The 27,142-nt window shown below is 57.3% G+C and overlaps 1 protein-coding gene across 1 annotated transcript; it reads right to left on the reverse strand.

Moving 5' to 3' along the window:
- Positions 1-10,113: 10,113 nt before the first annotated feature.
- Positions 10,114-20,164, reverse strand: UTP14A (UTP14A small subunit processome component). The gene is made up of 15 exons (XM_054039334.1): positions 20,070-20,164; positions 19,566-19,641; positions 18,926-18,996; positions 17,259-17,323; positions 16,864-17,006; positions 16,428-16,583; positions 13,659-13,778; positions 13,476-13,570; positions 13,156-13,279; positions 12,986-13,063; positions 12,540-12,891; positions 11,799-12,154; positions 11,387-11,577; positions 11,202-11,301; positions 10,114-10,625 (listed from the first exon to the last, which is right to left on the reverse strand). Exons 2-15 carry the CDS (start codon positions 19,620-19,622, stop codon positions 10,356-10,358), a joined length of 2,178 nt encoding a protein of 725 aa, XP_053895309.1. The 5' UTR covers positions 19,623-19,641; positions 20,070-20,164; the 3' UTR covers positions 10,114-10,355.
- Positions 20,165-27,142: the final 6,978 nt, after the last annotated feature.

A 27,142-nucleotide genomic window follows, 5' to 3' on the forward strand; every position in this document is an offset into this window, starting at 1 on the left:
CTAGGAGTCAGCACCTATGTTTCCCATCCATGTGCAGAATGAATTTTGTTATGTGCACCAATATGGAGGTGATGTGGCAGGGGTGGGGCCGAGGGGTTCAGAGTGTAGGAAGAGGCTCAGGGTTGGGGTGCCAGGGGTGTGAGGACTCTGCTCTGGGGTGAGGCTAGGGATGAGGGTCTCAGGGCTGGGTCAGAGAGTTGGAGAGCAGAGGGGTAAGGGCTCCAGCTAGGGGTACAGGCTCTGGGATTGGGTCAGGGATAAGGGGTTTGGGGTGCAGGCTACCCTTGGGCTACAAGGGGGAGAGAGGACTCCCCCCAGCTCTCTCCCCCAACAGCAGCACCAGGTAGCTATTGATGCTGCTCTGCCCTAAGGCTCTTCTTACGTGGCCTACTGGGTCCTGATTGGCTGCTCCTCCACAGCCCCTTCCCTATTGGCTGCTTTTCGTGCAGCTTCTCTCGGCTGTTCTCTCTGCCAGTGTACGGCGGATGCCCCATCATGGTAAACTCTTGTTGTTTGGACTCCAGGATGGGCACTATGACCCCCAGAGTTTTGGAAAACACCAGGGTGGATTTCTTGTCATTGACTTGCAGGCCTAGGGTCTGAAACAGGTCAAGGATGGTGGTTAAAGCTGATGAGACATCCAGAACGGATCTCCCCTGACAAAACCAGTTCTCTGGGAGTGGTTAGCTGTGCACCCCCAGAAGTCTGAAGCAGGCTGCCACCACTGCCAGGCAGTGCTGGAGGCTCTGAAGACATATGGAGACCAAAGGGCCATGCTCTGCGTTGGCTCTGTTGGTGTAGGCACTTTGTAGAAGCTGGATGGAAGCATATGTGAAAACAGGAATCCAGTGTCCTGGACCCACATCTCAAACTTGGGGGTCCACAGGGGTTGCTGTTTGCTAGCACCACCCTGCTCCCACCAACCAGCTTGCTGCTAACTGATTGAGGGGGGAGACATGAAACCTGAAGCTACCTCATGGAAGCCTTCCCTGTGCCCTGATTGGAGGAACATCAGGACTGCTGATTGATCAGGGCTTCCTATTTAAACCCAAAGAGCAGCACAGGAAGTTGTCTGCACAACTGGGCTCTTCTTGGCTGCTCTCTTGGAACTTGGCTCCTGTCTTGTTCCTGGTCCTTGTCTCTAGACTCTGACCCTTGGCTTGACTCTCTGACTTCAGCTCCAACCACTAGACCTGCCTGCCTATGTTCCAGCCTGGAAACCTGGAGGCCAACAGCTGGAACCAATCATGGGGGCTAGGAAAGGGACGATGGAGGGGCATCACTGTCCTGAATTACATAGGATGGGTCTGTGTAGAAACCTCAAGTCCATTGAGGGCACAGCCCTCCTTCCCTTTGGGATGAAGAAACAACATGAATAGAAACCCTTTCCCCTAGATTCCTGCATTACCTCTTTGATGTCTCTTGGCTGGAGGAGGGAGGCTACCTCTGCCCTCAGCAACATCTCATGAGAAGGGCTCCTGCAGAGGGATGGGGAAGATGGATGGGAGAGGGCAGGGTCATATGTCTCCGTAGTCATGTGTGGGGGTGCTGGGGTGGTGTTGGGGAGGGTCCCTCGCTCAGCTCTGAGATGTCCGCAGAGTAAGACATCCCATGGTAGAATGAACTTTCACCTCAGTGTTGCAGGGACTTCAGCGGGTACTGATCCTATGGCACCAAACCTAGGCCTGGCACTTGATGGCAGGAAGTGGGGCACTTCAGCCATGCCAGGAACACTGCCATAGGCAGCCCTGGAGGCCATCAGCCTCCCATCCTGGGGTTGTGACATTGGGGTCCTTGCTAAGGGCCTGGGCTTGTGATGTTGATTGTGCCAAAGGCAACTACACTCAGGTGGTGAGCATTAGTGCATCCAGAAGCTCCTGAACAGGGGTGGGCACTGCCCTGCTGGGGCCTCAGCAGCAAGGGGAGGTATGGGTCTAATGGCTCCTTTCTATCCTTCCTGCCTGGCTCTGAGGGGGAAGCTGGTGCCAGAGGTTGTTCTGGGAGCAAGGTTCCTGCCTGTTGTAGGAAGTCAGCACTGAGAGGGTGCAGTCAGCAATGAGGCTGCAATGCTAGGTCCCCAGGACATTGACCAGCCTTCAGATGGGGTCAGGTTTCCTGACTGCAGAAGACCAGAGGCTCAGCACTGGGCTGGAGCCCTGTCTCTCCATTACACAAAGGGACTGGTGCACTCCAGCTGAGGGGCAGTCTTGCTTGGTGGTCTCCCTGTGCCCTGAGTCCAACAGCCCATCACTGATTGCCCAGCAAAAGTAGAGTCAGGCAGCTGTTCCTGGCGCACTAGGGCCTGCTAGTGATGACTCGGCAGATGCAGCAGCTCTGTGGGATATGGCCTGCTCCCAAGCAGAAGAGGCTTCTGGAACATCTGTCAGTAGCTAGTGTGAGGCCCTCACATGCAGAGCAGGGCTTCGTGCCTGAGGTCCTGGGCTCAGCCAGGAGGTGAGAAAGAGGGACCTCAGCACCCTGCAGCTGGCACATGGCTAAAGTGAGTGCGTGTTGCCAAGAGGGCAGACCAGCTGCCAAGCTGTGTGGTATGCTTGGTAAACGAGCCAGGGATGCTTCTGACAGAAGGGTCTGCTCTTGGAAGGGGGCAGGCAACACTGGATTCCTACTTGCTGGGTTTGCTCCCCCACAGACGCTGCTGGCTGGAAGGTCTCATATGGGGTGCACACCCCATCAGTGGGGTTCACATACACAACACTCAGAGAAGAAGGTCTTGTTTTCCTGGCAGGGAATACTGAGGCCGGGATACTGGGGCTTTCACCTTCCCAGTCTTAACAATTGCTCTGGAATTGTTGCCTCTCTGGCCACCCCCAAACATAGGTTAGTGTCTCCTCCAAAGGCTGAGTCTTTATAGACAACCCTGCTAAGGGAGGTGTGTCAGTGGCAGAAAGGGGGCCTAAGATGAAGGGGTGAGGCTGCTGTGAGGAAAGCCCATTCCAAGCCGGGCTGGTCTGGGCCAGGCCAGGCTCAGAGGACAGAGGGGTGTGTTGCCCAGTGTGGGGAGGTTGCTCAGGAAACCTCAGTTTACAAAAGAGCCAGAAAAACTTCAAAGGAAGTGAGCAGCCTGATGGTGGGAGCAGGGCCGTGCCATGGTGGCAGGGGACACCTGGAGCTCACTGAGCCAGAAAAATGTTACCATGGGGAGGCGGGAGAGATGACCACTCTAAATCTGGGATGGGGCGTTGTGTCAGGGAGGCAGGCAGGCTGGTTGCACAGTTAAAGCCAGGAGCCAACGGGCCTCCCTTAATTATGGGTAAGTGCAGCTGGTGAACTAGGGGAAGTGTTTGAAAGGTGCAGCCAGTGGGCAACGGAGCTGCTTGCCAGGGCCAGTCCGGCCAATGCCACCAACCCTCCAGGCCCCTGAGTTCCACCTAAGCTAGTGTGAAGCTTATTGCTAATGGTGCTGTGCTACACACAGTGCCACGTGTCGCCACACAGCTCTGTAGTGACAAGCTAGGCAGTCAGACCCTTCTCTCAGCCCAGGTTCCCTGCTAGTGGACCCTTCCCCCACCAACGTATGCACCTGGTCAGGACACGTGCCCCAGCACCTCGTCCCTGCATAGTGCTTTGGGCGGGGGGGGGGCAGGTAACCGCAGCGGGGTCCTTCCCCTGCCAATTTCCCAGGGTGGGGAATTAATGGTACCCTCTGTTAGGAAGATGGGGGTTGCTGAGCAGTAGCAGAGCAAGCTCTTCCCAGCCCAATCCCGTTTCCAACAGTGGCCAGGACCAGTTGCTTGCAAGGAAGGTGCAAAATGCCCTGATGTGGGTGGTTATGGGATAACCTGCCCCCTGGGGCGTTTCTTCCTGACCCCTCAGCTAGCCACCAGCTTGTGGTGTGAAGTAGGAGGGTTCCCACCCCATAGTGCCAGAAGGCAGCATGGTCCAGTGGAATGGACATCGGGTTTGCTGTCAGGACTCCTGAGTTCTGTTTGTGGTTCCGCCTGTGACCTTGGTCAAGTCAAGTTTCCCCTCTGCCTAGTCTGTAGACAGTCCCGGCTTTAGGCCGATTCAGGCAATTCCCCTGAATTGGGCCCTGCGCCTAAGATGGCCCCGTGCCCTTGCCGCCACCGCTACGCAGTACCAGGGCGGCTGGCTTCTCCAGGGGGCAATTTAAAGGGCCTGGGGCTCCCAGCAGGGGCTGGAGCCTCAGGCCCTTTAAATTGTCACCGGAGCTCCACTTCTGGAGCCCTGGGGTAGGGCTGCGGGGCTCTGGGGGCTATTTAAAAAGTCCAGGGCTCCCCTTGCTTCTACCTCCCCGGTCCTTTAAATAGCTGCTGGAGCCTTGCCGCTTCCCCAGGGCTCCCTCGGCTATTTAAAGGGCCGGAGCAGTAGCAGCAGGGGAGCCCCAGGTCCTTTAAATAGCCCCCAGAACCCTGGGGTAGCGGGGGGGCTCCGGGGGCTATTTAAAGGGCTGGGGCTCCAGCTGCCTCTGCCACCCCAGTCCTTTAAATAGCCCCTGGAGCCCCACTGCTTCCCCAGGGCTCTGCAGCTATTTAAAGTGCTGAGGCGGTAGAAGCAGGAGAGCCCCTGCCCTGCCCGCAGCCAGCCCCTGCTGCACTCCCTGCCCACAGCCAGCCCCTGCTGCACCCTGCCCTGCCCGCAGCCACCCCGTCTCCAGCCAGCCCTGCACCACCCCCTGCCCGCACCAGCCCCTGCCTGCAGCCAGCCCCGCACCCCCTGCTCTGCTTGCAGCCAGCTCCACACCCCCTGCCCTGCCTGCAGCCAGCCCCTGCCAGCAACCAGCCCCGCACCCCCTGCCCTGCCCGCAGCCAGCCCTGCACCCCCTGCCCTCCCCGCAGCCAGCCCCGTACCCCTTGCCCTGCCTCCAGCCAGACCCTACCTCCAGTCAGCCCCTGCCCTGCCTCCAGCCAGCAATGTACATAATATATAATTTTGTTATTATTTATATAGTTATGGAAAGTAAATAATACATGGAAGAAATGAAAGGGTTTTTTTTTTTAGTCATCCCTGCCGGGGCCCCGCTGAAAATGTTTGAGTTGGGCCCCGCACTTCCTAAAGCTGGCCCTGTCTGTAGATGGTGAGCTCTTGTGATTGCCCCTGTAGCTGCTGGCAGAACAGGGCTCTGATCTAGGCTGGGGCAGGGGCCGTCTCTCCCTATGTCTGGGCCGTGCTTGGCAAAACAGGGCACTGCCAGGTCTTTGTAGCACCTGGCACAATAGAGCCCCTACGGCTCTCGTCTAATGGAAACAAGGTTTGATTCTGGGGGGTGCAGCGGTGGCTGCCTGCCCTCCCTGTATAGTACACGCGACACTCCTCACGCAGCCTGTGCCTACCGCTAAGGGCAGGGGCTGGGCAAGGAGGAGGCATCAGAGCCAGGCAGGGAGAGAGGAGGAGGAAGGGAACCAGTGGCCCACTGCAGGGGCAGCAGTCTGTGGCCCCAGGCGAGCGAGGCGTTGCAGGGCTGGGGCCAGCTAAGGGACGTACCAGGAAAAGCAGAAAGTGAGAGATCAGCCCACGAAGCTCCGCCGGCGCAACCCAGCAGGCAGAGTGCAGGGAGCAGCCACGCGGGGCTCAGAAGGAAGGAAGGAGAGGAGAGGGGAAGCAGAGAGGAGGGCGGGGCTGCGTGTGTGTGTTAGAGAGCGAGCGAGGTATAGGGTGTGTGTGGGGGAGGTGCTCTGTGTGAGAGAGAGGCGCACCGTGTGTGTGTGTGTGTGTGTGTGTGTGTGTGTGTGTGTGTGTGTGTGTGTGAGAGAGAAGCACGCTGTGGGGGTGTGTGTGCTGTGTGTGTGTGTGTGGGGGGGGGTGCGCTGTGAGTGCCCTATGTGTGTGAGCGGGGTGCTCTGGGAGGGGCGGTGTCTGTGTCAGAGAGACACACTGTGTGTTGTTGAGTGTGGGTGTGTAGGGGCATCTGGAATGGTTGTAGACCCCACTGTGGAGGGTGCCTGTGGTGCTTGAGAAGGGAGTAGACAGTGTGGGCAACAGCCTGGCAAGCGTAGAGAGGAGTGGAGGAGGGGTCTGTGGCACGAGCAGGGCAGACGCAGGCTGGGGGAGGGGTATAGTGGCATCTGGGAGGCTGGCCACCTTGCTGCAGGGCACTGGATAAATGACCTTCCCTCCTAGCCCCACCCTTAAAGTTGCAGCTAAGCCTTCGTCTTCAGCAGTGCAGGGGTAAGAGCTAGCATGCAAAGTGGCCCACCCTGTGCATGGCAGTGGGCTAGCACTTGCACTGGCCAAAGCATGCAGCCAGCGTGCAGGGATGGCCAGGGTCTGGCTCCCACCACAGGGAAAGGGCAGGCAGGGCGCACACACTGCAAAGCCCCCAGGGCAAGGCTGGCAATCAGCAGAGTCTGCCCTCAGTGCCCCCTGACGAGGCTGTGCCGAGGACCCCTGGTTGCATGGTGGCAGTGCGCTCCCTGCCTACTGCCCTGAAGCTGGGCCTGGCGAGGCCTGGGGGTGTTCCCAGTGGTATCATCCTGTGGCTGAGCGCAGACAAGGGGCAGGTGGGATCAGCCTCTTGGGACGCTGCTCTGGAAGAAGGCTCCAGGCAGCGCAGACCTTGGCACTGTATCTGCAGTGCAATCTCTGATTGCCCTAAGGCCAGTGGGGTTGGCTGTTCTTCCAGTACATTGGTACTGACAAGAGAAGCCAGGCAAAAGAGACGAGTGCTGTTGACAGGTGCCCTTCTCCAACACCCCAGCCTCTATGCTACACCCCAAACTGGGGATGGTTTAGCTTCCCTATCCCACAGCGTTACCACGATGGGCCATATTCTACAGACAGATGCTAGCACAACTCCCTTTTGGCTTCAGGAAATGTGCTAAGGGCTGGGAGCCGGCCAATCAAGGGCTCTAAGCTTGCATCCTCCACACTGATGGCTGTTCATATTTCCATGTATTTCCCAACCCCTACTCTCAAGCAAGGGCTCCTAGTGATCCCATCCTTAAGAACCATGACTACTCCTCTGCCCCTGTGCTACATGTGGGGGGTAACATGCATGCAACCCAGGACTGCCTCCCCCCTGCCCAGCACCACCACCTCCCCTGCCATTCCAATACTTTTTAAACAAGGGATGCTCCCAGTGGTTTGATGCTGGGGAGTGGGTCCCCCATGCTGTGGAGCCAGATTACCTCTGCCAGCAGCAGAGAGGAACAGGGTAACAAACTTGCTCCCCAGCCGCCCATGTGGCATGCATGACTGGCACAGCCCAGTCCCCCTCAGAGCCAGCTCCCCCTCCCAGCCAGGACATATGGGTCCGAGGCCTTTGGACCTTTGGAAGGTTGCTCTGATCAATGTTTTCCCACCAGCAGAGTCACAGGGTGCCCACAGCCCCAGCTGGGGAAGAGCCACAAGGCAAGGGCAGGGGGAGAGCACAAGGGGCCACACCCAGTTAAGGGGGCTGGAGAAGAGGGCCCCATGGAGTGCACCTGGCCTGCTCCTCACACCAAGGGTCTTGCCTCATGTTGAAAAGGTTCGCTAGAATCAAAGGCTACCCAGTCAGAGGAGACAACAGGGCATGAGGCTCTGACCCCCACAGGTCTGTGCTGCCCCAACCAGTGGCCATGGTGAAGGCTGGGGCATATGACTTATGAGGAGAGGCTGAGGGAACCGGGGTTATTTAGTCTGCAGAAGCGAAGAGTGAGGGGGGATTTGATAGCAGCCTTCAACTACCTGAAAGGGGGTTCCAAAGAGGATGGAGCAGGCTGTTCTCAGTGGTGGCAGATGACAGAAAAAGAAGCAATGGTCTTAAGTTGCAGTGGGGGAGGTCTAGGTTGGATATTAGGAAACACTATTTCACTAGGAGGGTGGTGAAGGACTGGAATGGGTTACCTAGGGAGGTGGTGGAATCTCCATCCTTAGAGGTTTTTAAGGCCCGGCTTGACAAAGCCCTGGCTGGGATGATTTAGTTGGGGTTGGTCCTGCTTTGAGAGGGGGTTGGACTGGATGACCTCCTGAGGTCTCTTCCAACCCTAATCTTCTATGAAGACATTTCAGCTCACAGAATACTTGTGTGGGGAAAAGCCCAGAGCTCTGATGGAGAAGAGGAGATGGGGTGTGTGAATGCTCTGCACTTCACCCACTCCAGTCCCCCAGCAAGGAATGCAGGAGTGCAGGGCAGCTGCCGCCCACACCCCTGCAGTCCCTGGCCACTGGCTGTTCAAGGGCAAGCCAGGACACATGCAGTGCTGTGATGAGAAAGGGTGGGTGGGACAGTGCTAGGCTGAACAGGAGCTGTAAGCACAGCAGTGTGGAAGGTTAGAGCAGGGAGGCTGGGCTGCATAGAGGGGAGGTACCCTCTCCCACCCCCTGCCCCAAGTAACAGGCTAAGGCCAGAAAGGTCCAGTGTGATCATCCCGTGAACTGCCCCCAGATAATTCCCATAGCAGATCTGTTAGAAACACAGCCAGTCTGGATTTAAAAATGGTCACTGAGGAAGGATCTACCACAGCCCTGAGTAAATTGTTCCAAGGGTTAATTACTCTCACCAGTAAAAATTTACACCTTAGTTCCAGGCGGAATTAGTCTAGCTCAGGGGTGGGCAAACTTTTTGGCCCGAAGGTCACATTGAGGTTGCAAAACTGTATGGAGGGCCAGGTAGTGAAGGCTGTGCCTTCCCAAACAGCCTGGCCCCTGCCCCCTATCTGCCCCCTGACTGCCCCCGTCAAAACCCCCAACCCATCCAACCCCCCTCGCTTCTTGTCCCCTAACTGCCCCCTTCCAGGACCCCTCGCGACCCCACCCCATATCCAACCCCCCTGCTTCCAGTCTCCTGACTGCCCTGACCCCATCCACATCCCCGGCCCTTGACAGCCCCCCTCCCCGACCCCACGCCTATCCAACCCTGTTCCCTGACCTCTATCCACACCCCCGCCCCAAAACTCCCACACTTATTCACCCCCCACACGTTCCCCGTCCCGACTGCCCCCAGAACCTCCGCCCCATCCAACCGCCCCCTGTTCCCTGTCCCCTGTCTGTCCCCCAGTACCCCCCAGCCCAGGGGGGGTACCTCAGAGCAGCATGTCTGGCAGCCGTGCTGCCCGGCTGGAGCCAGACATGCTGCTGTGCTGCTTGGCAGGAATGTGCAACCACGCCACCCAGCACGCTGCCTGCACGGTGGCGTGGCTGCAGGGGAGGGAGGAAAGTGGGGGAGGGGCTGGGAGCTAAAGGGCTGGGTAGGATGGTGGTCCCGCAGGCCGTATGTGGCCCGTGGGCCGTAGCTTGCTCACCTCTGGTCTAGCTTCAGCTTCCAGCCACTGCATCGTGCTATACTGGTGTGCTAACCTGGAGAGCCCACTATCAAAGATTTGGTCCCCGTGTACAGTACTTATCGGTTATGATCAAGTCACACCTTTGGCTTCTCTGTGTGAAGCTAAACAGACTGAGCTCTTGGAGCTTGTCACTGCACATCAGGTTTTCTAATCCTTTAATCGTTCTCATGGCTCTTCTCTGACCCCTTTCCAACTGATCACAGTCCTGCTGGAGTTGTGGGGACCAGAACTGGACACAGGATTCCAGTAGCCAGCGCGCCAGTGCCAGGTAAAATAACCTCTCTGCTCCCAGTCGAGATTCCCACTTCATGCATCCCAGCATTGCATTCGCTTTTTTGGCCACATATGGGGAGCTCATGTTCAGCTGATTATCCACCATGACTCCCAAACCTTTTTCAGAGTCTCTGCTTCCCAGGACAGAGTGGCCCACCTTGTGCATATGGGCGACACACTCTGTTCCCAGCTGTGCACATGTACATTTAGCTGTATTCACATGCATATTATTTGCTTGCACCCAGGTTATCAAATGAGCCAGAGCACCCTGTCTCCATTCCCAAATCCTAGCCTGCCTCCATACCAGGAGGGACTGCCCACCCTTCCCCTAGTATTCCTGCTCTGCTCCCCCCGGAAAATCCAACTGTCCTATCTGCAGGGATGGGGTGTAACACAACATCAGCTAGAACAGGTGAGCCCAGCCAGACCTGGCCCTCACTTGGGGACGGAGGGAGCAGCATTGGGTGGGACAGCCTTGCTGCTAGCAGCCAAGCTCTGCTCTCCTACAACAGACTAGTTCAACTCCCGCCCCCCCTGCAGCCTGCCTGGAAGGGCCCAGGGGTGGGGGCGAGGCGCAGAAACTGCACAGAGGAGCCTACAGCCAGGGCATTTATTGGGGAAGGAGCTTGGTTCCAGATGAATGCAGGCCACTGTGTGGGTGCAGGACAGTGCCCCTGCCTCTGGGGCAGGAGCATGGCACAGTGTCCTCTGCCCTTACCTAGGGCCAGCCTGGCCCACTTGCTCACCCAGCAGCTCCTAGCCCTGCCAGGGCCTGGCCACACACTTCACAGTCACCCTCAGTCTCTGCGCTGCCATGGGCAGCATGACCCCTCTGGCCTAGCGAGCCTTCTTGTGGGGGCGCTGGTGGTGCCTGGAATGCTGAGGTGTGGGCACCAGGGCAGCGCTCCCTCTGCGGGTGGGCATGGTGCTCTGGGGGCTAGCGTCCTCAGCAGATATGGGCTGGATGATGTGGCCTGGCTGGGTGAGGATGCGGGGGGCTGTCAGCTTCTGGAAGGCTCGCTGTGTGTTCCACGTGGGCCCCACTGGCGCCCGGATGCTCCGCTCAAACTGCTGGCGGCGGTCGAAGGGGAAAGGGACCTCATTGACCTGCCAGAGGGGGAGATACAGACAGGGTCAGCACCCTGTCCTGGCACCAGACTGGGCATGGCTGGTCTCGCTAGGGCAGCCAGGGCATGCTAAGGGGGTCACTAGAGACCCACACTAGAGGGAGAGCTGCCTGCGCTGGGCTCCACATAGGTTGGATCTTCGCTCCAGGCCCCCACTACCCCAGTATTCAGGGCTGGTGGGGACTCAGCCCCGAAGCAGAGGAGAGCCCAGCTGTGATGCTGGCTGCTGCAGGGAAGCTGTGGTGTCAGTGCTGCTCCTGCCTGCTGCAGCTGGAACCCTGGCACCCCGTACACAGTCAGCTGAGGCCAGGGCTCATGGAGGTTTGGTGCGACTGGTCCTGGGAGGGAAGTGATTCCTGAAACAGCCTCCTTGCTGGCCAGAGTGCCTGCCCAGCCTACTCTAAGCCTGTGCACTGGAGCCACTGTGGTTCTAGTTGTCCCCGCAGTGCCCTTTGGTCTGTCTGAGGGCCGAACAACTCCTTCCTATCCAGGGACTCATCAGGGAGAAACTAACCTCTCCAGGACCTGCCACCAGGGCAGTCAGGGTTCCCCTTACCTGGTGTGCTGCAGCCAGGATGTTGCGCTGCTGGCTAATGATGACATGGGGCAGGTGCTGATCTCTCCTCGGTGGCCCCGACACCGGCTTGATGAGGAACCTGAGAGACAAAGAGACAGATTAGGCTGCAAGGCTCCAGTGAGGGGCGAGACATCCCCCCATGCCCTGGTCTTGCCTGTACGTACCGCTTCCTCTTCCTGGCACTAGGCCGCAGCCCCGTGCCACCCCACTCGCCCCATCCGGGTAGAACCAGATCCATGGCCTGCGGCTTCCCCGCCTGCTCCACCTTGCGCTTCTCTTGCAGGAAGTCAGCAATGATGTCATCCCCCGCAAAGGCCTCCTTGATCACCAGCCTCTGGTCTGCAGCCTCCTCCTCCTGCCAGAGAGAGATAAGCACCCATGGCACCCGCCTACCTCCCTTCCCAAGACAGAGACCAGCACCCATGGCATCTGCCTGCCCCTCTCCCCCTGCCTGAGACAGAGATCAGACCCAGGGCACCCACCTGGCTCCCTCACTAAGACAGAGATCAGCACCCATAGCACCTCCTCCCCTCTCCCCACTCCTTATAGCAGCAGGCAGCACGGAGCCCAGCTCACCTCATCCTGCACAGAGACCGGCTGGGCAGGACACTGGATCACGTGCGACTCCCCAGCCAGGACCGCCTGCAGATTGATCATCTTCTGCTTAGGTGCCTTCTTGGCCGTGTGGCCACCCCCAGCACTGCCCTCTTCCTCTGACTCCTCCAGTGTCCCGGTGGGCCAGGGCCGCTCCTGCTCTTCTGCCCCCTCCTCCTGGCCCAAAGCATCTATCTCCTCCAGCGTGCACCGCCTGCCCAGCTGCTCGGACAGCAGCGGCCCCTCCAGCCCCTGGGCAGGTTGTTCCACTCCAGGATCCGTCTGCACATTTGACAGCAGCTCTACAAACAAGTGTTCCTCCTCCGCTTCGCCAGCACCTGCAGAGAGCACTGGGTGAAGGACACTACTACCCGTTGTGGGTATAACAGGCCCCAAGGATGGCATGGGGGGGGCCCAGCAGGCTGATGGGTGAGAGATGCTGCTCCTCCCAGAGCAGCAGGGTGGCAAGGGATTCACACAGCCTCTCTTCCAGCCCAACCAGCTCCTGACAGATGGTGGTAGGCGGCTCCAAACCTGACTCCTGTCCTCCCATCACATCAGGCCCAGGGCCTGCCCCCCCCACCCCCACAGGGACTCCGCCCCCCCCCCCCCAACCTCCTCCCCCGACATCCAGCCCTGGGCCTGCCCACTCTCCCGACATCAGGTCCCGGCGTGCCCACAATGGGGCTCCGGGCTCCCGACATCTGGCCCCAGCCTGCTCACCCTTGGGCTCTGGGCTCCCCGCTTGTTGCCGTGTACATCGTCTTTGCTCAAAGTCTTGTAACAAGATCTCCTCCTCTGACACCTCCTCTCCCTCATTCCCAGCATCCTCTGGGGCAACAGACTCTCTGGGGTCCTTGGGATCCTCCTGCATCCCAGAGTCCTTTGCTTCACTGCTGGGTTTCCCCAACATCCAAGGGTTGGCTCCGTCCATGCTGGGCTGCACCTCATTGATGGAGTCCGGGAGGAGGCCTTCCCCAGCCACGTCGCCCTCCTCTTCGCCCTCTGGCTCCATAGGCACTTTCTGGGTCAGCTCCTTGTTCCTGGCCAGCTGCTCCTGCATGGCCTTGCGGGCCTGCAGGGACATGGGAACACATTCACAGCCAGGCCCAGAAAAGCCCCCACACTGCCCCCAACACAGAGCCACCCTTCCCCCAACAGCTCCTCACCTCCAAGTTGTACTTGGCCATAATGGCTCTGGAGCGGGCCCATTTCCCCTTGTTCTGGTGCTTGAGGCTCATCCTCTCCTGGGGAGGGAAGAAAGCAAAGAGAGGCATCAGCAAGGGCTTCTCTGGGGGGCTGGGGAATCTCAGGGTGCAGAAAGTCCCCGAGGCATCACCTCAATCCTGCTTCTCTCCATGTCCTCCAGCTTTGTCAGGGCAGCCTCGGGGTCTAGCTTCCGCAGCACCTCAAACTCTTTCAGGGCCTTGCGACTCATGCCCTTCTGCAGCACTCGGTGGTACCTGCGCAGTGAGAGCAGAGCAGCCAGAAGGTGAAGGCGCCAGCCGAGCTGCCCTCCCACAGCAGGAAGTGAGAGAGCTCACACTGGCTCATCTCTAACCCGCCCCGCACCTGAGCTCCAGGGCAAGTGGAACCCAGGGCTCCTAGCAGGCCCCCCAACCTCCCCACACACTAACACCTGCATGGCCGGCTCCTTACTTCTTGCTCTTGATCTTCTTCTCTCGTCGGGCCTTGGCCTCATAGTAGGACTGCAGGGCACGGGCCTTCTGCAGCTCTGCCCGGCGCAGCTGAGCCTGAAACACACAGCACAGGGTGACGGCCAGCTTCAAGGGGGGCTTGCACCCCAGGGGGGCACGGACAGGGAGGGCATGGCCCACTCACCTCCTCCAGGCTCATCGCCCGCAGCGAGGCCTCTTCCAGAGGCGTCAGCAGCGGGTCCGTCACCGGCTGCTGCGTCTTATGGAGAAGACTGAAGATCTCCTGCTCCAGCGGCGTTCGGGTCTTCGGGACAAGGAAGGCAGCAAGTGAGCACATACAAGGTGTGCCAGGGCAACCTCATTGGGATCTCCCCGACCATGGGCTCTGGCCATCCCACCCACTCCCCCTCACAGGCCCAGAGGGAGGGAGGGATTCCCTTCTTCCTGCGGGCCCCAAGATTAGTAAGGGGAGCCACCAGCCAGTCTTAGCAGCCCCACCTCAGTGAGGGCTCAGGTGACGCCCCACCTCAGTGAGGGCTGCTAGTCACATGGGAGCCCCCAGCCTCAGCCAGCTCCTCACCCTCAAAATAACCCAAAGGAGTGGGGGCCATTTCACCATAGCTCCTGGGAGGGGATGGGGAGGACACAAGGGGGGGAGGGGGGGGACACACACCAATTGAACCCAAGGCTCCGGGGGTGAGGAGGGGGCACCCAGACAAGTGTACTATAGATCACTGGGCAATTTCCACGGAAGGGTCAGGGAGACATCCCCATTAACTGCCCCTATCCTTTTGCCCTATCTGGTCCCCACTATTGTGGGGATTTCAGGGTGCAGGATCGGGACCCCCAGGTGGTGGGGGTTAGGTGGGTGGGGACTTGGGTCTGGGGACTTCCTGAGGCCAGTCTGCTGGGGCAAAGGGGGCACAACAGCAAGAACCTGCCGCTTTCACAAGGCTTTTGGTGAAAATTCAACATCAGCCCGGGGCTGAAACCAAGCCAGGCCTGGTGCGTGGACCAGCCACCCCCAGCCAGCACATGGGGTGGGCACCCCCAGAATACCAGGCACAGCTAGAAAGCCTCCACTATCAACACAGGGCACTGCCCAGCAGCGCCCTGAAGGCTAGTCTTGGCCATGGTCAGAGAGGCAGAGGTGAATGACAAAACCCAGCAACCCTGGCTCAGTCCCCAGTCCAACCCCCCGCCCTCCAACACTCCCCAGCCAGTGCCCCAGAGGAAGCCCCTGCGCCCCAGGGAACACGGGGGGAGATGGGATGCAGAATGTCCATCTGACAGCCCTTTGTCAGCCACCCAGGCATGTGTGCTCAGAATCCAGAGGACACCTTTCATCTCAGCCAACAGCCAGCACCAGAACACAGCCATCTCTGTGGCACTACGCAGCCGCTGCCTAACATGCACAGCTGCTCAGGACAAGAAGCAGCCAAAGCCAACCAAAACCACAGGGGAAATGTGGGGACTGAATGGGAGGGATTCCCTGTGGCAGTGTCTAGAGAGGACTCTCGGGTGATTCCCCCCCCAAGAGAAAGCCCTGGGACCCTGGGGGAGCGAAAGGCTGATTTCCCACCTCATCTGAAAGAGGCTCCTCAGAGCCCATCACAGCACTGGGACCTACCTGGGTCTCCTGTTGTGGGTGCCCCAGAGAGCCAGACTCTCCGTGCACAGCACAGACCCATTTCTCAGCTCTCACTTTTACAGTCCTAAGCGTCCTTCTTTGGGGGGAGAATTTTACAAGCAAGCGTGCAGTGGTCAGCGAAGCCTTTGCATTTCCCTTGGACTGCTCGGCGAGGCCAGGCCCAGAGAACCCCTTCAGCCCTTGCACTGCTGGCAGGGCAGTCACAGCACGTGCTTCCCTCTGGACTGGAGGCCGTTAGGCCCTGGTGCTGAGCCTTACACACAGCTGGCTATGGGTTCCCCATGCATTTACCTCACTAGGGACTGGGACTGCTGGAGCAGTCTCCTGCCTCACCGGGGACCAGTGCTGCCCCAACTTGCACTCTGCACAGGGGGAATGTTTGTGGAAAGGCTGCAATGGTCTCGCAGTTTGGGGGAAGAGGACCCCACCCCAGTGGAAGGGTCCCTTGTCACTGGACAGCTCCAGCACTGCAGAACTTGAGGGAAAGAGTGGAAATCTTGTTAGGGAGAGGGTCTTGCTGGGGTGGGAAGAAGGCAGAGCTGGGGGGCTGCAGACTGTAACAAGGCAGCCCCCTCCCACTTCCCTGTCCCATCCCAGCAGGTGCTGAGAGCAGCTGAGCAGTATTCAGCTGAGACTGTGGTGTCAGGACCCTGGGTTGAGGTCAGGAACTTATCAGGAAGAGAAGGGAGCTGCAGAGAGAAAGGACAGCTCTGACCTGCTCCCTCCTTCCTGAGTGAGGCCCCGGACAGTTTGGAATCTATTTGGCCCTGGGAAGGTTGAGAAGGAGACTACTCAGATTTAGGGGGCAGAGAGTAAGCCAGCAGAGCTTGGGATGGCCACACACCACTGGCCCCCAACCTTCACCGTGCACGCCTGTCTGCACTGCAAAGTGCTGTGCATCAGCTACCAGTGTGGAACGCGGGGCAGAACATGGGGAGGTCAGCTCCAAGTAGCCCAGCTGTGTGTGTGCCCAGCCTCACACTGAACCTTCCCCCGGAAGCTGCATGGCTTGCCATGGCCCCGCTGAGCTAGCATAAAAGCACAGACATACACACCCCGCATGCCGGAGCTGGCACTGCCCCTCGTTCTCACCGTGTCTCTCAACTGGCTGGTGTGAAGTTCAGGCCTGTCTGCCACAGCAAGGCTGGCCCTGGGCTCGCCCAGTGCTCAGAAGCCTGATGCGCTCCTGCTCCACCAGTGCCCTCAGGGTTGGGATCAGGCACAAACCACCCCCAAAGGGGCATAGACACCTGTGCTGGTGCTGACACCCCTCCTCCCCCGACGCCATGCAACAGCACCCACCTTCCAGCTGGTCAACACCTCCTCGATGGGTGCAACCCTCATCTGCTCCTGCTTCAGGGGGAAAACCAACTGCTCTGCTCGTCGGTTCTGCAGAACCACCTGCTCCCACTTGGCAACAGCCTTCGAGGTCTTATTGTAGGCAGCTTCCCTCACAACCTGCAGTAACAAGAGAGAGTCTGAGAGGACAGAATAGGCCCCAGGTCTGCGATGACACCAGGCGCCAAGGTCTGGATAGCAAGGAAACCCAGCAAGTAACCCAGATGGGGAGAGGCACTCAGCTCAGCCACACAGGACTGAGACCAACCATCACTGCTTATCTCCATGGCTGCCCCCTGCTCACTCCCAACTCACTCCCACCCTGCTCTGCCCTTGACCTACCCCCAACACCTCAGGCACTACTGGCTCAGCCGGGATGGACGGACAAACAGACTCTTACCCGCTCTGACTCTTCTTTGCTGAGTGGCAGCTCCACGGACTTTTTCTGCTTGACTCTATTCAATTGCTTCTTCACAATGCCCAGGGAGGACGAGGCCCGGATGGACCCCAGCAGCTCAGGCAGGACCAGCTTCTCCCCGGCACCTGCAGGAACCAGTGCAGTCAATGCAGGCAGGATGTCACACAGCTCCCAGCAGAGGGCGCCAACAGGGAACCATCTGCTGGGTTCCTGCGCCCTCCCCCTACGCAGCCCATTGCAGGCAGCTTCCCACACCACCACCTTGGAGTAAGGATGAAGTGACCCAGTTAAGCAGGGTCCCCTGCCTGAGAGCTGTAGAAACAGTTTGGAGAAAGGCTCATCCCATCCCATCTTCTCCCCCACCAGAAGGAACACACCTTCGCAGCTGAGGTTGAACTCGGACACCTGCAAGCTCGCTTCTGTGCGTTCAGCCAGCTTCCCCCTAGAAGAGAGGAGGCAGAATATATGGGGACCCCTTGTGTGCAGTCCACCAGCACCCCTGCCCATGCAATGCCCCCACTCCTGGTCGCGACAAGCAGTCCAAACGTAGAGGAGCCAAGTGCGCCACAGCCCTCCCGAAAGTGTGAGAGAATGTGGGATGGGGGAGGGGGAGGTGAGCACAATGTTCCCTCTAATTTTTTACATCCATGTGCAGAATTAATTTTGTTATGTGCACCAATATGGAGGTGATGTGTGGCGGGGATGGTGCCGCGGGGTTCAGAGTGTGGGAAGGGGCTCAGGGCTCGGACAGAGAATTGGGATCTGGGGGGTGAGGGCTCCGGCTGAGGATGAAGGCTCTGGGGTGGGGCCCGGGATAAGGGGTTCGGAGTGTGGGAGGGGGGCTCAGGGCTGTGGCAGAGGGTTGGGATGTGGGGAGGTGAGGGCTCTGGCTGGGGGTGCAGGCTCTGGGGTGGGGCTGAGGATGAAGGGTTTGGGGTGCAAGCTGCCCCAAGGGAGAGAGGACTCCCCCCAGCCCTCTGTCACCACAGCAGCCCGGGGAGGGGCACCTCTCTCCCTGGCGCGGCCCTTGATAGTCTGCTGTGCAGCCATGCAACTTAGAGAGAACTTAGCCCGGGGGCCCCCCGTAGCCCCGCCCCTGGCCAAGCTGGAAGCCTGAACGGGCCGGAGAGCCCCCTCCTACTGCCTGGGGGGAGGGCGGGGGGCAAAAGAAGCCCTCTGCCTGTGTCCTGGGCCCCCTGCCCAGGGCAGGTGGAGGGACCCAGGCTCCCCACATCTGCCTTCTGGCCGGGGGGCATGCCTCGGAGCCGCAGCCTGCCCATGATAAGAGTTGGGCAGGCAGCTGTGGGGAGACGTGGTAGACCCTCCACCTGCCTGCGGTGCGGGGAGGCCCCTAGCCTGTGTCCCCGCCCAGCCCGCGACTCCACAGCTCCTCACAGCTGCCCGCACAGCTCTTACCATGGGCGGGCTGCAGCTCTGAGGCCTCCAGCCAGAGCCAGGTCGACAAGAGCCATGCGGGCAGCTGTGGGGAGCTGGCACGTAGATGCGGACTCTCCATCTGCCCTGAGCTAGGCGGGGACATGGGCCTGGGGCTGCTCTCAGACCTCCTGCAACTCAGGCAACTGGAGGGTCCACCACAGCTCCCCTCAACTGCCGGACTTCTTGGCTCGGCTCCACGCTGACCTGGCCAGGGCAGTGGGGCCTTGGGGGGCGAGAAGGGGGGGGGGAGGGGAATGGGGTGAGGTCTGCCTCAGTGAAAAGTGGACATGCCAGGTCCCTCAACTTTCAAAAAGTGGGAGGGCCCTGGCAATGTGGCGATCCCCCCAGTTCCTGCACCACTGAGAGGAGGCCATACCTGCATCTTAGCAGGGGGGTAGACTTTATGACCCTTGCGGTCCCTTCTGACCCTCTTGGTCTATGGTTGTGATGGGGGCATGTGGGGCAAGCTGCCTCCCAGACAACCCAGGGGCCTAGGGGCCTTCGCTGCTGCCACACTTGCCCTGAGCACAGCGTGGGAGCCATAGCAGCCTAGACACGAATGTCTAAGAGCCTCCGGGTGATGAGCAAGCGTGACCCCGACACTCACCGCTTCCTTCCAGTGAGGGAGCTGATGGCCTCCAAGAGCTGACTATGCCGCCTCTCCTCATTGCCATCCCCCTGGCACACAGGAGACAAAATTAATGCAGCCCGCACTGGCACAGCCCTTCGGCACCTAGCCACGAGGAGTCCCTTCAGTCACCAGAGAGGCTCTGCCCTGCTCCTACAGCAGGTCTGCAAGGGGGGCAGCAGGCTGGCCTTCAGTTACAGGCCTGATCCCTGGAGCAGAGTGCCCACAGTGCCCACCTCTGGCACAGTGCCCACGTCACCAAACACAAATGTCAGCTCAGCCTGAGGCCCCACCACCACCACATGTCTTGCTCCCACTGCCTCTCAAGTCCTCCCCGGGACCTCCCTCCACTACACTGCCACCTTCATACACCCCCGATGACCTGGCCTCCCAGGCTGTCTCGCTACCTGCCCCATTCTACCTCACTAATTTTACTACAACACAAGAGAAGACAATAGAGCTCACTGTATTTACCCCCCAGGGCAGGACAACGCTCCCCCCGTGGGAGACCTGAGCCCTCCTGTCAGCAACAGCCTGGCATGCACTCGGGGTAAACTACCAAACGCAGCCATGCCTTGAGGTCACTGCCCCAGTGCTGGGGCACAAGAGCCTCTCCTACCTCATCCTCACTGGCGCTCACAGGGTGGTCGCTCCGGAACAAATCCTCCTCTGCCATTGGCCACTCCAGGAAGCTGCTGCAGGGGAGACACGAGCTAGGCTCAGGCTTGGTCCCCTTGGCATATGATCGCACAGGCTACGGGGCCAGCCAGGTCCTGCGGGACGAGCTACCTGGGAAACTGGCACTTAATAGACAGCACAAGCCTGCCAAGGATGCTTTAGTCAGAGATGGGACCGGGACCAGGACCAGGCCTAGGGTGACCAGATGTCCCGATTTTTTAGGGACAGTCCTGATTTTTGGGTCTTTTTCACATTTGCTGTCTGGTCACCCCAACCAGGCCCCGACTCCACCCCGGCGGGGACCAGGAAGTCCGGCTCCCTCACAGTAGCCCAAGGCTACTTCATCCTCCCCGCGGCAGGGCGAAGCCAGCAGAGCCCGTCGGGGACAGGCTGTCCCCAGACACCGCGGCAAGCCGGAGGAGAAACCAGCCCCCAGGCCCCTCACCTCCGCCGTGCGCCCAGCCCGGCTCCCCGCCCGGCCAGCACACGTGGGTAGGAAGAGGTACTGCGGGACGCAGGTCGCAAAGCGCCGCACTTCCGCCCCGCACAGAGCTGGCGTCACCGCGAGCCGCGGCACTTCCGCCCCGCGCTGCGCACGTTAGCTCTGGCTGTTGCCATGGCAGTGGGGTCATGGGAGGTCTGGCTGGGCTGGTACTTCCTGCGGCCGGCCGGCGCTGAGCGCTCGGACCCGGCCTGGGGGAGCCAGCGTGCGGCCCCTGGCGCTGTGTCCCCGGGGCACTCGGCCCCGGCACCGTCCCCCGCCCGGGGTGACCCCTCCTCTCCCAGCCTCGCCGCCTCTGGGACTCGGCCGGCTCCTCGCGTTGCGCCCCGTGTGGCCAGCCAGCCCCAGCCCGGAGAGCGCCCAGCCCCGCGGGACGCGCTGCTAGCGGCACGGCGGTGGGACTGGCGCTGACCGAGCTGGCGGCGGCGCTACTGCTGTGGCCGAAGAGCGTTTACCAGGAAGCCCCGGGCTCAAGCCCCGGACCAGCGCACCCTATGGAAAAGGATAAACCATTTGTGCATCAGTCACTCGGCCGAATTGCCTCTACTGGGGGAACCTCTCTGGGCCCAGGCAGTGGGGTCTCCATTTTATTTTGTATCTCTTGGGACCCAGGCAGCCCATTCAGGCTGCACCCATCTAGGAGAAAACACTGGCGGTCAGAAGGCCCCGTCTGACTTGGAGAACGGGCTAAAAGCAAGATGCTAGTGGATTCAGAGAAAAATGTTAGACAGTTTCATTCATACCCCCTGGATCCAGATGCACAAAAGTATTTCCAACCAAATCCATCAATCTTTTTTTGGCCTGAACGGCATGTTACCCCCACAGTGTTAGATGATCCCAGTCAGGGTCGGCTCCAGGCACCAGCTCAGCAAGCAGGTGCTTGGGGCGGCCAACGGAGAGGGGAGGCAAGTCTGGCTCTTCAGCAATTCGGCAGCAGGTCCCTCACTCCCTCTCAGAGCGAAGGACCTGCCGCCGAAGAATGAAGCGACGGTGGTAGAGCTGCCGCAGATTGCGATCGCGGCTTTTTTTCTTTTGCTGCTTGGGGCGGCAAAAGCCCTGGAGCCGGCCCTGATCCCAGTGGCCATCTCCTGCACCTTATCAAGAAGGGTCTATGCATGGGACTAGACCTTCACCAGTTCTGTACCAGGAGGACATTCAGTTGTCTGATCCAGCGCACACAGATATTTGGGGATTGTTTGTCCCGTTTTTATCACTAGGAGTTAATATCAGACAGGTGGATCCTGGAAGTTATTGCATATGGTTACACAATTCAAATCAAGACCCTTGCCCCCAACAACTCACCCATTTCATCTCTGGGCAGAGATCAAAGTCATCTCATTTTGTTAAAGAACAAGGTTTGATCTTTGGTGCAGTTAGGAGCGATAGAGACAGTTCTGCAAGATCACAGAGGGAGGGTTTATACTTGCATTTTCTAATGAAATATTTATATAAAGAAATTTTGTTTCTGGATATTAGAGAGAACTTCTATAATCCTTTCACTTTGTCTTGGGGATGAGGTTGCTGCTTTGGATTTAAAAGATGAGTGTTTCCGTAAAACAGTATCATCTGAAATACCTCCTTTTCATGGTATGAGAGGTCCATTTTCAGTACAAGGTCCTCCTTTTTTCTTTATCCATAGCTCCTCAGCTGTTTACAAAATGCCTGTTGGTAGTGGCAGTGTACATAAAAAGGCAGAGTATGTATGCGTACCCATTCCTAGATGACTGGGTAATAAAAGCATCATCCAGGGAAGACATTCTAATACATCTCTACCTCGATATAACGCTGTCCTTGGAAGCCAAAAAATCTTACCGCCTTATAGGTGAAACCACGTTATATCAAACTTGCTTTGATCCGCTGGAGTGCACAGGCTCCCCGAGCACTGCTTTACCATGTTATATCCAAATTTGTATTATATCGGGTCGCGTTATATCAGGGTAGAGGTGTACATGTAAATCAAATATGTTCTCTCTTTACCAGTCTGGGATTAGAAATAAAATGGAAAAACTTGTGTTTAAACCTTTTTCAAAGGGTCTGCTTTACAGGGGCCATAGTAGAGTCTACTGTGGAAAGAGGTTTTCTCCCACAGGAGATATATATAAAATATATAATCCTCCAGTTTCTATAGCAGTCAGTTCCCCTTTTTCTTCAGTTCCTGGGTCTGTCAAACACAGCAGTGCCACCTTATGCTCATCTTCAGCTGAGATATCTCCAGCACTGGTTAGGAACAAGTTACAGACCAGGTTTGCATAGCATGCATCACAAAATAGTAATTCCACAGCAGGTGTTAATGTCACTCATGTGGGGGACAGACACTCAAAAATGCAATGAAAGGAACACTTCTTAATTCTCCTCCACCATCAGTAACACAAACCTCAGAAAAACAACGGAGGAGTCTGGTGGCACCTTAAGAACTAACAGATTTATTTGGGCATAAGCTTTTGTGGGTAAAAAACCCCACTTCTTGAGATGCATGGAGTGAAAATTACAGATGCAGGCATAAATATGCTGGCACATGAAGAGAAGGGAGTTACCTTAAGGTAAGTCTCCCCTATCGCTGTTACCTTAAGGTAACTCCCTTCTCTTCATGTGCCACTATATTTATGCCTGTATCTGTAATTTTCACTCCATGCATCTCAAGAAGTGGGGTTTTTTACCCACAAAAGCTTATGCCCAAATAAATGTGTTAGTCTTTAAGGTGCCACCGGACTCCTCATTGTTTTTGTGGATACAGACTAACACGGCTACCCCCTGATACAAACCTCAGATGCAGCTACACTATGTTGGGGAGCTCATCTGAAAAACAATGTTAGGGCTTATTGGACACCCCAAAAAAATGTACATATCAGTATTGTAGATCTGAGAGCCACAAGACTAGCTCTAAAGTCCTTCCTATCTCAAGTCTAATACAAAGTACTTCAGGTTGTAACAGACAATGCGATGGCGCTACATTATCTGAACAAACAAGGGAGGGGAAACTTATTCTATAAAATTATGCCTGGAGGCAAAGAGGCTTTGGAAATGGTGTACAGAACATGACATTCACCCAGTATCAATTGGTGTAGGGGTGTGTGAATGGGTTTTTGGTCCACTCCCTAGTGGTCACAGTCTCTGGCAGTCGCTTCATCCAGTGATTGCAGCCAAAGGGGAGGTAGGGGAACCTGGACCCTCCTGCTCCACCGGGTTCTGACCCAGGGCCCTGTGAGACTTGTCTGGTGCCTTGCACCCTGAGAGGCCGCAAGTCAGCCTCCCTGGGTCACTTCCTACCTCCCCTTTTCTTGCACTGGGGGCTGCAAGGTGTCCACATAAGCACCAGTTCGCAGGTTGCCTACCCGTCTCCAACCCGTAGGAGCTGCTGCTCGACAAACATTCCTTCTCCCAGCCTGGGACTGGCTATGTCCTGGTCCAGAGCCCCCAGACCAGGTCCTTCTCCCTACCCTGTCTGGCCCAACTGAGCCACCTGGCTGGTTGGCTCCCCTTTCAACCCCACCTCCAGTTGGAGCATGCTCGGCAAGGGCGGAGGGGTGAAGCCTCCTGTGACCAGAATTGCTCTTTAATCCTCTGCTGTCCAAAGAAGGGTTTTACACTGTGTCACATGGGGGAACAAAACACGCTTGCAGATTAACATGTCAAATGCACAAATGGTCTGTGAAGGAAGTAGTAATAACACACCTCTCCAGTTTATGGGGGAATCTGATAATATACTTGTTTGCCTCCAGCAGCAACAGGAAAGGTCAAAAATTTTGCTCCAGAGCAGGCAGAGACAAGGAATCGATATCAGATGCATTTCTGATACACTGGTGTCAGGGCTTAATGTAACCATTTCCCCTCAGTCAGAGAGTGATAAACAAACAACAGGATAAGGCCAGAGTGATTTTAATAGTGCCAGCATGACTGAGAAAACTATGGTATCCGGACTTGATTCACCTGCCAAAAGGATTAATGGAGCCTCTGCAACTGCCACCACACTTGTCGCAACAGACAAGGATGGTCTATCGTCCAGATCTTCAATCCCTTCATTTAACTGTGTGGGGAATAAGACTGTGGGAGGGCTAGAGAAAAGTTGTTCATTAGAGGTGCAGAATGTACTGTTACATTCTAGAAAAGAGTCTCAGACTCATAGACTTTAAGGTCAGAAGGGACCATTATGATCATCTAGTCTGACCTCCTGCACAATGCAGGCCACAGAATCTCACCCACCCACTCCTGTAACAACCCCCTAACCTATGCCTGAGTTATTGATGTTCTCAAATCGTGGTTTTAAAGACCTCAAGGTGCAGAGAATCCTCCAGCAAGTGACCCGTGCCCCATGCTGCAGAGGAAGGCAAAAAACCTCCATGGCCTCTGCCAATCTGCACTGGAGGAAAATTCCTTCCCGACCCCAAATATGGCGATCAGTTAAACCCTGAGCATGTGGGCATGACTCACCAGCCAGCACCCAGGAAAGAATTCTCTGTAGTAGCTCAGATCCCACCCCATCTAACATTCCATCACAGACCACTGGGCATATTTACCTGCTAATAATCAAAGATCAATTAATTGCCAAAATTAGGCTATCCCATCATACCATCCCCTCCATAAACTTATCAAGCTTAGTCTTGAAGCCAGATATGTCTTTACTCCCACTACTCCCCTTGGAAGGCTGTTCCAGAACTTCACTCCTCTGATGGTTAGAAACCTTCGTCTAAACTTCCTAATGTCCAGTTTATATCCCTTTGTTCTTGTATCCACATTGGTACTAAACTTAAATAATTCCTCTCCCTCCCTGATATTTATCCCTCTGATATATTTATAAAGAGCAATCATACCTCCCCTCAGCCTTCTTTTGGTTAGGCTAAACAAGCCAAGCTCTTTGAGTCTCCTTTCATAAGACAGGTTTTCCATTCCTTGAATCATCCTAGTAGCCCTTTTTTGTACCTGTTCCAGTTTGAATTCATCCTTCTTAATCATGGGAGACCAGAACTGCACACAATATTCCAGATGAGGTCTCACCAGTGCCTTGTATAACGGTACTAACACCTCCTTATCATTACTGGAAATACTTCGCCTGCTGCATCCCAAGACCGTATTAGCTTTTTTAGCGGCCATATCACATTGGTGGCTCAAGTAAATGCTATAGTCATAAATGGAAAAGGGTTTTGCTGTGGATTTTTACGTGTGATCAAGATCCATTTACAGCACCACTTAATTGTAGAGTATTTGTTGTATCTTGAGAATGCATGTCTTTCTTTATCTTCAGTTAAGGTTACTCTCTCATCCTTATCGGCATGCCGTGTACCTGTGGAGAGTAAATCAACTTTTACTAATGGTACAATCAAGACATTTTTTAAAAGCTTTAATAACTTATACCCCTCCCCCCATAAGATACCCTTTGCCCTCTTGGGATCTGAATTAGTTCTGTCCCATTTAATGAATCCTCCTTTTGTACCTTTGGGGAGCTGTTCTTTATTCAGTCTGTCTCTCAAAAGAGTATTTTTGATAGTGATCATGTCGGCAAGGGGTATAAGTGAATTACAGACCTGAATGACTATCCACCATTCACTGTTTTTCATAAAGACAGATGGGTTGTAAGGATCCATGGGACCAGAACCCAGCTCTGCAGAGGGGCCAGCACAGCAGCTGTTCCCACATCACCATTATGGGGGCATGCAGAGCCACTTCCAATGAGCACTGGGGAGATTAGGCAGGAAATACCATCCAAAGGGTCCAGAGTGACAGCACCTTGCAGCTCTCTGATTGGCCATGTGCTCTATTTAATCCTGGAGGGTGCCCCAGGAAGTTGTCTGGGCAACCACATAGATTTCTGGCCTGCTGCAACTCCAGACCACACCTTTCTTTCTGATCTTCAATGTCTGGTTACAGCATAGGCATGCGCATGAGGTGTGCCGGGTGTGTCCAGGCACACCCTAATGCAGGGGTGGGCAAATGGCTCCCCTCTCCAGGCGCGGCAAGCCGCGGGGTCTGCGCTCCCTGGCTGGAGCGCCTGGCCGAGCGCAGCAAGCTGCCGGCCCCTCCCCCGCCTTTCTCCCTCCCCATGAGTCCTGCCGCTGCGCGCACAGCGCTCTGGGGGCCAGGGCTGCACGCTCCCATGGGGCAGGGTTTGGCTCCATGGGGAGGCAGACACCTACCCCCTCTCCTGGAGCCATGCTGCCCCATGTGCAGTGCTCTGGGGGCCAGGGCTGCGTGCGCTCCCGCGGGGCAGCGTTTGGCTCTGCAGGGAGGCAGACACCCTCCCCCCTCTCCTGGAGCCCTGCTGCCCCGTGTGCAGTGCTCTGGGGGATGGGGCTGCACGCGCTCCCGCGGAGCACCGTTTGGCTCTACGAGGAGGCTAGGAGCCTCATCTCATGCCATGGTAAGGAGTCTGGGGCCAGGGGGGTTGGATAAGGGGTGGGGGGAGTCAGGGGACAGGGAGCAGGGTGGGTTAGATGGGGGTGGGATCCCGGGCAGGGGTGTTAGGGGCGGGGGGGTCTCTGGAGGGGACAATCAGGGAGCAGGGGGGGTGGATGGAGCATGGGAGTCCTGGGGTCTGTCAGGAGGCGAGGGGTAGATAGGGTGTCACGGAGTATTGGGGGACTCAGGGCCCTGCACCCCCGGCTTCCTGCGATTCACCATGACTCTCAGCCAGCCAGTAAAGCAGAAGGTTTATTTGGATGACAGGAATACAGTCCAAGACAGGTCTTGCAGGCACAGACAACAGGGCCCCCCTCAGTTAGGTCCAGCTTGGGGTCCCAGGGCATCCCAGCCCACCCCCCTTTGGGGGGTCAGAGCCATCTCTGCCTCCCAGCCATCTCTCCAGCCCGCTTCCAGCCCTCTGCCTTCAGCGACCCCTCTCCCCGCCTTTGTTCAGTTTCCCGGGCCAAGGTGTCACCTGGCCTCCAACCCCTTCCTGGGTTCTCATGTTACACGCTCAGGTATTCGCCTTCGGGCAGACTCCCAAACCCATCCCCCAATGCAGACTATCCTAGCCACACTCCCCTGTCAGCATTCACAGACCACAGTAAGAACAGGCCCAGTTC

Source organism: Malaclemys terrapin, chromosome 9 (assembly GCF_027887155.1).
Source record: "Malaclemys terrapin pileata isolate rMalTer1 chromosome 9, rMalTer1.hap1, whole genome shotgun sequence".
NCBI classification, from domain to species: domain Eukaryota; kingdom Metazoa; phylum Chordata; order Testudines; family Emydidae; genus Malaclemys; species Malaclemys terrapin.

What these genes read in the sequence shown, in the direction of transcription:
- UTP14A (XM_054039334.1), bottom strand. Translation starts at nt 19,622, where the DNA reads ATGGCAGAGGAGGATTTGTTCCGGAGCGACCACCCTGTGAGCGCCAGT. An exon ending in TGAGCGCCAGTGAGGATGAG is followed by an intron (nt 18,997 to 19,565) that starts GTAGGAGAGGCT and finishes CCTGTGTGCCAG; the next exon opens with GGGGATGGCAATGAGGAGAG. An exon ending in TGGCCAAGTACAACTTGGAG is followed by an intron (nt 12,892 to 12,985) that starts GTGAGGAGCTGT and finishes ATGTCCCTGCAG; the next exon opens with GCCCGCAAGGCCATGCAGGA.